At 51.2% G+C, this 9,794-nt stretch overlaps 1 protein-coding gene across 2 annotated transcripts in view; it reads left to right on the plus strand.

Moving 5' to 3' along the window:
- Positions 1 to 9,794, plus strand: part of SCAPER (S-phase cyclin A associated protein in the ER) — a 278,443-nt gene that overhangs the window by 224,397 nt on the left and 44,252 nt on the right. For both annotated transcript variants that reach the window (XM_006142594.3, XM_006142593.2), the window contains one exon: positions 3,842 to 4,079. In XM_006142594.3, the coding sequence (XP_006142656.1) occupies positions 3,842 to 4,079 (238 nt within the window). The remainder of the gene's footprint in view (positions 1 to 3,841; positions 4,080 to 9,794) is intronic.

The following is a 9,794-nucleotide window of genomic DNA, read 5'->3' on the forward strand; positions in this document are numbered from 1 at the left end:
AGGGGACATCTCGGCTGTCAGACCTTCCGTGCGACCTGCCGCGATCTCGTCCCTCTTCCTCCCACGCCTTCGGCAGCCATTCCCGCTCTCCTCTGTGGAGCGCTTGCTGTGCGCCCGGAGTCTCGCAGCTGGTGGGAATCCGCTGGTGAACAGCACTTACGGAGCTGACCGTCTAATGGGAGGGGAAATAGTGCCCCGCTAAGTGAGACAGCTTCAGTTAATGTAACTGACGCGAGAACATGAAGCAGGCTGGTACAGCAGTGACCTGGCCAGGGTTTCTGTAGACGGAGTGGGCAGGCACAGAGAGCCCTCCACCTGCTCTAGCCACACTGGCCCTTTTGCTGCTGCTCGAAGATGTCACGCACTCTGGCTCCGAGCCTTGGGATTTGCTGTCCCTCCACTTGGAGCATGCTTCCAGCAGAAGGATGTCTATAGTGTTCTATTTCAATAATCCCCCAGAAAGGGCCGCCCAGCCGCCCTGGTGAAGTGGCAGCACACCCCTGCTGCTGCTTTTCCGGGCTGTGGCCCCTGCTCCTCCGAGCACTGAGTCACACCTGGGAACCTGCACATTGCATGTTGTGTCTTTCCTGGGATGTTTGTCCCGTCTCTCTCGCTAAAGTGCACGCTCTATGCGGAAAAGCACGTGGGTTTCACTGCCGAATCCCAGTGCCTGCCCCACGGTCGCGCTCAGTAAATGTTGAATGGATAAACTGACCCACCGTGGGCAGGAGAAGGTGTGCACGTCCTAATCCCCAAAACCTACAGTTACCTCGCGTGGCCAGGGCGACTCTGCAGACGTGACGAAATTCAGGATCTTAGGGTAGGGGCATATTCTGGACTATCCGGGTCAGTGCGACCACAACGGTCCTGTGAATACAAGAGGGCGAGGGAGGCCCGCGTTAGAGATTTGAAGATGCTGCTGGCTGCGAAGATGGAGTCGGCACAAGCAAGGCCTGAGCGCGTGCTCTTCCAGCTAGGAAAGGCTCGGGTACAGGCTCTCCTGGAGCCCAGAGCACAGCTCTGACGCATCCACTAGCCCGGGGAAGCGCAGTCCACACTTCTGGCCTCAGAGCTCTGGGTCTGAGCCACTCCGCGGGAGTCTGCCTCTGTGGCTCAGAGGCAGCAGGAGACCCGTGCCCACTGGACTCCATCCCACATTGGGCAGGCCCTGGGCTCCTTGGCCCGGTGTGCTGTGAGCGCGCACCGTCGCTGGAGCACATGTGGCTTTTCGGAGCGTCATCCATCGCGTCTCTCCACACTCACAGCCCGACGCATGAGGATGTCACTGGCTGCAGGTTGGCTTTCCCGGAACAGCTCAGGACATGGGAGCTGAAGCACTGCTGAGAAACACGCCCCTCCCTCCAACAGCGAGAGTCCTGACCGTCCCTGGGAGAGTCAGCGCTCTGCGGTCTGCTGAGCAGTGCTGGGGCTCAGGGGCCGCAGTAAGGCATTTTCACAAGATGCCCCAGGGGTTCCAGAACTCGGCCAGGGGAACATCTGGATCAGCGTCACCGAAGGGGATTAGAGTAGATGTTACCAAGCCAGAAACCTGGGGACCGGGAGGTGCCAGCAAACCAGAACAGACCTGGGAGGGGCATCCAGTCTGCACCGTCACCATCACCGCGGGTTTCAGCCGGCCCGAGCCTGCGGCTTCTCATGGCAGAGGGAAGGGGTGGCGCTTGACTCGCGCCCACACGGCCAACTGCCTGTGGTGCCCAGGCGTCCTCTCCTTTAAGGTGACCCAGGGTGTCCAGGCACTGTGCAGGGGCATTAATGACCTTGGTTTTCCTAACTGAATCTAGACGTTGATGAGCAACAACGAGTATCACACTAAGATCTCTATTCCTGGGGACCAAATGAAAACGCCTTACAATCCAGTAAAGTTAAGACAATCTCGGAATGTAGTATACAGATTTCAGATCTGATTTTTTACATCTTCCATGTATTTTTTATTTTTTAGAAAAGGAAACCTTATAACCCACGCCTGATATGAATAAGGCCTTTTACTTTTTTATTATAAACATTTCGGTTTAAAGTGATTATAAATGACAGTTAAGACCAACAGGAGCCAGTGACCCTCTCATGGACAAATTATCTGTATTTCAGGCTGAATCAAAAGTAAACATTCTGGGAACCAGCAGTTAGTGTAATGGCTATGTCGCTGGACTCCCACGTAGTCGACCGCGGTTCGTGTCCCGGACCCGGTGGCTTAAAACTCACGCCGGGCGCGTGTGCGTGCATGCCCAAGATCCCGAGAGCCTTCAGGTCTCCATTAGCCCTGTGGAAGCCAAACACAGCAAACTCCCCACCACCTCCGCAAGTCTGTGGGCTCATGTCAAAATGGAGTCTTCCATGAAGCAGTTTGAACCATTTCCACATCTGAGTTCTTGAATGCTTACTTAATTGATTTTCCTCAACCAACATTTTTATTTCAGTAGGAGAGTACTCACAAAAGGCTAGGCTGTATCATTTTATATTTTATCAGAGTAGTGTTTTTCTAAAATAATGGTTCTGATGGCTTACACTTGCCCCCCCCTTTTTTTTTTTTTAAGAAAGATTTTTGTTATATGGCACCAGGGACAGAGAGATGGAAAGCAAGAAATCACCCCCAGGGGGGATGGTCATGCTGCAGTCCCTTCTCCTCCATTCTCTTCTTGGGATTTTGGGCATGCACACACACATGCCCGACATGAGTTTTAAGCTGCCGAGCCACCAACACGCCCACCATGAGTTTTAAGCTGCCGAGTCTGGGACTTGAACCACAGTCAAGAATGTGGTGTCTAGTGATGTAACCATTATGCCATCTGCTGGTCCTGCACTTATTTTTAAAGTGTTTTCTTTCTTTCTTTGTTTTGCATTCTTTGGAAGAAGAATTCATGCCGTTTAGTAGGTGCTCAGGAAGGTGGGGGGGTCAGGAAGGGCTCTCAGTGCTGACGCTGTCTCCCCGAATGTCTGCAGTGATGTGCCCGTGATGGCGTGAAGGCAACAAAGTGGGCAGGGGGCAGGGACAGCGCTCTGCACTAAAGGCAGGAAAACCGGCCGCCAGCAGCATTGCCACTCGGTGCCAAGGTTCTGGAAGCATGTGAGAAGTTCGCTTTAGGGGCTTCACTGTGGGCACACACAGCCAAGACAGTCTTCACAGGTTCAATTCCTGGACCAGCCTAGGGCCAGGTGAATGGTGCATGCCTGTAGTCCCAACAGTTCAGGGGGTGGGGGCAACAGGATCCCAAAAGTGAGACCTTATCTTGAAAAAAGGAAAGAAAAAGAGAAATTAGCTTTAAAGAGAAACATCTTGTGATTTGTCGTTGGTTCTAAAAGGCATCAGCGAGACACCCAGGGAGGTCTCAGGGCTTGAACCAGAACCTTCTCTTGTGGGACGACCTTGCAAGCCCCACTGCACCACTGACTGGCCCATCTGCTGGGTTTGTCAAGGCCTGTGCCCCCCTGGTATCTGTCTCCCCTGAAACTTCCTTCTTGTGTCCAGAAAGGAAGTGACAGTTTTTTGGTCTCTGAGACCCAAAAGCTGTCACAGACTCTGCCGCCTTGCCCAGGATTGGCCCAGAACAAAGCAGGGCCCCCCAGGTTGCACAGGGAGGGCGGGGTGGTCAGCTGTGGCGCCAGCCTGCCAGTTCTCGGCCGCGGCAGCCTGGCCTCCCGGGGAAGGAGCGCAAAGCCACGGGGCCCTGGGTACGAAGGACGCGTGTACTCCCTGAGGCTTCTTGTTGCCCCATTGTACGTCCCAGATGGTTTGTTCTGAACAGTCTGCTGGCTTTGTCCCACTTGGCCTGTGAGAATGCAAACACCCTTTAGGCAGCCCTCTCAGCTGGTGTTCCTTCATCAGGTCCTGCAGCATATTTGACAGTAACCGCCAGGATCCCACTGGGCTGACGGCTGCTCTTCAGGCCACGGACCTGGCTGGAGTTCTGCACATGCTCTACTGCGTCCTCTTCCACGGCACCATCTCGGACCCCAGCACTGCCAGTCCCAAGGAGAGCTATGCCCAGGACACGGTCCAGGTGGCCATTCAGAGTTTGCGTTTCTTCAACAGCTTCGCAGCTCTCGATCTGCCTGCTTTTCAGGTATCAACCCTTTGTCTGTGTGGGTGACAACCAACCAAGAGTTACTGTTTCAGTGGAGATACTGTGTGAAGTTCTTTTCCTTCTCCTGGATTGGGGCAAAGGGGACAGGCTCCTAAAACTAGAAATACACGTACTGATGCCTAAGCTACTATCCAGGAGCCATATTAGATGTTCTGCAGATGTTCCATTTTCTCGTTCCCATAACTACCCTGCAAAACGTTACCGTGCCCATTCTATAGATGGAGACGGTGGCGCTGCAGTGATTTGCCCAAGGTAACACATGGCTGAGCCAGGACGGGTACCCAAGACTCTCCTACCCCAAATCCTGTGCTCACGCCGCTGCTTACAAGTCTGTCTCGAATTCTTTAGACAAAGGCATTATCATCCCATCAACTTTTAAATATTAAGGAAAGTAATGGTTTCTTATATAAACAGAACCAAAATGAGATAAATTGTTTTGATTGATACGACTTTCTATGGGTGATTTAGCTGATTTGTGGCCAGTGTAAAGTGCATGTATAGTTAAGTGTGCAAAGCCCTATAAATTAAGTTTTTATAGCTGAAGAAAGAAAAATTGCTTTGTGTTATACCACAAGACTGTCAGAAACAGATTTTTTTTCATGTAGGAAATTTAATTTTCAAAAACACTGAACCTTTGGAACTGAGCAAGCCCCACAGAGTAGACTTTCTCTTTCAGTTTATTAACTGTCAAGTGATTTCATTAAAAAAGGAACAAACTTGGCAGATGATGAACCCATAATTTAGATGAATTGCTTTGCTCAGAGGAAAAAAGGTTACCGAGATACAAATGTATGAAGACGGTGGTCTATGCCGTTCTCAGAGCAGAGAAACACTTCTGTTTTGTAGCTGGTGACAGATGGGCAATTTTAAAATTAATGTCTTCCTGTCATTCTCTTTAAAAAAAGGAAATTAGTAAATTGTATCATTGGGCCTAGTACCTTTCAACTTTGCAGAGCGAGTTGACCCACCACAAGAACAGAAATCGCTCCCTTTGGGTTGAAGCCTTTCCATTTCCAAAGCAGTTGAGCTCTGCGCGAGTCCAGCCACACACACGCAACGTCCTGGGCCCGTACAGCCACCCTCACGTGGGAAGTTCCCTCCTCTGGAAATGCCTGTGACTCTTCCTCTGGGTTGAAAGTAAAGCCTGTGTTTTATGAAGACCCAAAGCCCATTGTGTGTTGTCTGGAGACAGCTTTGGAAATCTGGGGACCTTAATTTTGTATCCTTAGGATACAGAGTCCAGTAGTCTCCCCACCAGCTAGGTCTAAAGAGAGTGATTTCTTTTGTCCCCAGAAGATGATACAAAAGCACATATCCAAACATTCTTCCCAAGCTTCTTTTTTTTTTTTTTTTTTTTTTAATTTTACTAGAAGACATGTGTGCTGGCCAGACAGAGACAGAGACAAAGCGAGAAAGCACCACCCCCCCATGGAATGGCCATGCCACAGTCCCTTCATTTCTCAGGCTTTTCAGGATATAGGCACACATGCATGTGCACGCACCCAGCATGTGTGTTTAGGCCTCCAGGTCCGGGACCCGACCTACACTGTCAGTCATGTGGGCCAGCCGCCCTACCCACCAGGCCACGAGCTGGCCCAGCTCGCTCTTAGCTTCTAGTTTCATGAGTCTCTGACCAGGACTTACACTGCTATAGGAAACTCCACATCATAAACAAACATGTAGATGCAGTCAGTCGGGGATCCCCAGAACTCCTGCGCCCTCCCTCCTGTGAGCTCACGAGGGAGAACCACTGGACCCCAGCCAGCCCTGCTTCCTCACGGCCTTGGGCACAGTGGCCAGTAATGGTAGAAGAATCAAAAGCTGATTTCTGGAACCCTTCATGCCACCGAGGACGTCTCCCCAGATCCTTGCTTATCCAGCCTGAAACGCAGCCCCTACTTGAGCCACTGCTGCCGGAAACAGCAGGAACAAACACAGGCAGCTCCGGGGTGTTCAGCGGTTCTCAGTCCGGTGCCTGCCCCTTGCCTGGAGCGGGTCGTCCGTTCTTGAAGCTCCTCACAGTTCTCTGGAACCTTCGCTTCATTCTTCTGTCTGGCATGCCATTTCCATATTTCCTTCCCAGTTCTTTCCTGCTTTTTCATCCCTGCTCTGCTTCTTGCATCTTCTCTTATTCAGCCTTGCCATTGCTCTTTCTCGTCCTCTCCCAGCCAGTTTCCAAGTACCCTCTCCCCTGAACCAGAGCAGGGCCAGGGGAGCTGCGGGGACCTTCCCTTTCCCACTGTCCTCTCAGCGTCATGAGGGTATTAGCTACCATCCTTCCAGTGCCCACGATCTAGCCATGCTTTTCCTCTGCATCCTCATCAGCACGTGAGGGGACCCAGATGCCAGAGTGTCTAACACCCAGGCCTGTAATTCGTTTATCAGTGACGACCTTCCTGTTCCCAGTCATTTTAATGCACTTAAAAACCAAGTTGCTAGGGTAAACAGACAACCATTTTATTATGATCACAGGTTCTTTTTTTTTTTTTTTTTTTTTGAGAGGTTTTTGCTACAGGGCACATGCACTTGCCAGAAAGACAGAGAGAGACAGAAAGCGAGAAATCACCCCCCAGGGGGGATGGCCACACCGCAATCCCTTCTCCTCCATTCTCTTCTCGGGATCTTGGGCACGCACACACACATGCCCGGCGTACGTTTAAGCCACTGGGTCTGGAACTTGAACCGCGGTCCACTACATGGGAGTCCAGCGACATAGCCATTACGCTAACTGCTGGTCCCATGATCACAGGTTCTGTGGGTCCAGAATTCAGACAGCGCTCATCACGGTGGGTCTGGCCCCAGGAGGGCAGGGCTGCAGTGGGGAGGATCAGGTTGCTAGAACAGAGGAGGGAGGACAGGGCTCACTCCAACAGCTGGGAGTGAAAACTGCGGTCATGTTTGAGGCCTGGGGTGACTCAGAGAACAGCCTTACCTAGAGCTATTATCTAGCGTATTTACACACTGCTCCCCTGGGTGGCTTGGGCTTCCCAAAAACCGTGGTTATCTGGGTTCCGAGTGAGGAAGCTTCTAGAAAGCAAGTGATCCAAGAGCGCAGACAGAAGCGCCTCACCTTCCGTGGCCTAGCCACAGAGGTCACACAGCTCTGTAGCACCGTACTCTCCTGGTTGGGTCAGTCGCATGCCTTTCAGGTTCGGGGAGAGAGCAGGCCCCGCTTTTCAGTGAGCGGGCTGTCAGAGGTTATGGCCATTTTTATGTAACTGCCACACACTTTCGAGCCAACTAAGTGACACACCTGTCACACAGACAGCATTGATGTGGGTAGACCAGACCAGGCCTGTAGAGCCCAGGTAAATTAAATACGGAGCGTCTGTACCATATAGCAATCGGATTTGGAGAAAAAGTTTATTTTTTATTATAGATATGGTCAGAGAGACTCGTGTCCTAGTCCATCAAAACAACTGGCGTGAGATTTCAGGAATTGTGTTTATAAAGGGCCAAAGAGATTGCAGGTGGAAAGAAGGAAGGTGTACATCTGAATCTGACCTGAAAGAATGGAAGAGACCGTCTGGGGCCAGCAGGTGGCGTGGTGGTTAAGGGCGCTGGACTCTCACATGGCCAACTGCAGATCGAATCCTGGACCTGGCAGCTTTCTCTCTCTCTCTCTCTGGCCAAATTGAAATAGATAGATAGATAGAAAGATAGATAGATAAGTAAAGTTAAATTTAAAAAATAAAATAATTGAAGAGACTGGAATGCGTAGGAGACTCAGGGAAACGGAAATGAAGAGACATAGTCTGGCCTGCCGCGGAGTCGGACAAGACAGTGACCGCCCCGTGCATTGCAGAGCTGCTGCAGGAGGTGTTCCCCTCAGAGCCCTGGCCTGCACCGGGGGCCCTGGCTTGGAGCCATCACCTACCACTTCAGATTGAGTGACCTCAGACAAGTCATTCTGAGCCCTGTAAGTAGATGAAGAGCGCCTAGCTGACGAGGCGAGGACTAACTCGGGTCACGCGGGTGCCCTGCTAGGTAGCAAGCGGTGGATGCTCGGGAAATGCACGCTGCCTTAGCCTCTGGAGAGGAAGCGTCCACTCACCGTTTTGCAGGTGCTCAGTCACGAAGTCAGGCCAGGTAGAACACCCAGCGGACTACGTTCTGAGGTGGCTCCATTTCATCGTATACTAATAAGGCTGTCCGAGATTTCTCTCCCTCCAGCAGAGTCTGAGTCCACCGTGAATTCATGCCGGCACAGATGGCCTTGAGAGCAGGGGTACTGTATATTGCTACACTTTGACGGGTTTTACAATGGAAGGTGGTCTCCAGAAACAAATCACTGCACTGACTCGGCAATTAATTCTGGCTAAAAAGGAAATATCGTTTCCTTGAAAAATTGGTTTTATTTTTATATTCAAACTTGCGTGCCCCTTGACCTGCTCTTATCAGTGAAGGTTAAACAGAGCACACCGGGTCACAACACGCTGGACACCACTAATTAAATAAGGGATGAGCCGAGATGGTGTCACTGCTTGATTTAAGGGACCAGAGCGCTCTCGAAGACTCTGTGAGGGCTTGGCAAGCCTTTTTTTGTTTGGGGACTGTGACACTGAAAAGGCATCCCTAGCACGTAGCAGCAGTTTTGTCTCAGCAGTGTTAACGGGCCCTCCCTCCAGGCTGGTAGGTAAAGTGACTTTGTGAAACCCCCGAGCCGCAGCATGTCTGACCTGTTCGCAGCCCGCCTAGACCTCAAATCAAGAGACGGTTGAAAATGCTCCCTCTTCCCACAGACCAGCAGCGGAGCTTCATTCCAGCGCGGCTGCGAGTGTGTGCTATGGGCTTCGACTCTCCCCTTTGCCCTCCTGTCGCTCCGTCTGCTTGACATGTTTATTAAATAGAAGCTCCGGCTGCAGACGCACACGGCTCTCCTCCCGAGTCACCCGCCCACGGGAGAAAGGAGCCCAGGAGGCTGCCCGAGGAGGCTTCATGGCTTGGGGGGCATTTTTCTTTTTTTTCTTTCCCTCCCCTCCCACCCTCCCTCCTTCCCTCCTTCCCTCCCTCCCTTCCTTTCTTTCTTTTTTAGCATTCTTTTGGCCTTTCATTTTTTTTCTTTGAATAGTAACTAGTTGTTATTTATAGTCCTTTTCTGTTTGAACATAAATAACTAATTAGAAATGTTTCTCTGTGTACAAAAATCATTGTCCCCTCAGAAAAGCATTAGAAGTTAGCTAAATGGTTCTTTCACAAGGGAACTGTTTTATACATTCCCACATTTTCTACAGTGAGAATATTTGTATAATGAGGAAAAGGAGGTTGTTAACAATGGAATGAGTACCGTGCTTTAGGTAGGTGATGTCTTGGTCCTCATGCTAGGTACGTGGTCTGCTGTGCTGTTTTCTGCCCCTCTCAAGTTAAACATTGTGTTTCCTGTGGTCATTTTTACAGCAAGAACCCCTGGGCTGGCCCACCCACCGCAGCATGTGCTGGAAGCTGCAGCTTGGCAAGCTGAAGCCATGTGGGAGGCACAGGTCCAATTCCTGGTCCACCCTAAAAAGGTGGGCACAGTGGTGCTCGCTGGTGGGCTCAGCTCTCTGGGAGACTAAGGTGGGAGGCTAGAGACACAGCAAGACTCTGTCCAAAACACAACGTATACACACACATGCATCATGTACACACACACACACACACACACACACACACACACACACACACACTCAGCGCTCTCTGACACACACCGCACAT

This window comes from Tupaia chinensis, unplaced genomic scaffold (assembly GCF_000334495.1).
Source record: "Tupaia chinensis unplaced genomic scaffold, TupChi_1.0 Scaffold000078_1, whole genome shotgun sequence".
In the NCBI taxonomy this organism is placed as follows: domain Eukaryota; kingdom Metazoa; phylum Chordata; class Mammalia; order Scandentia; family Tupaiidae; genus Tupaia; species Tupaia belangeri.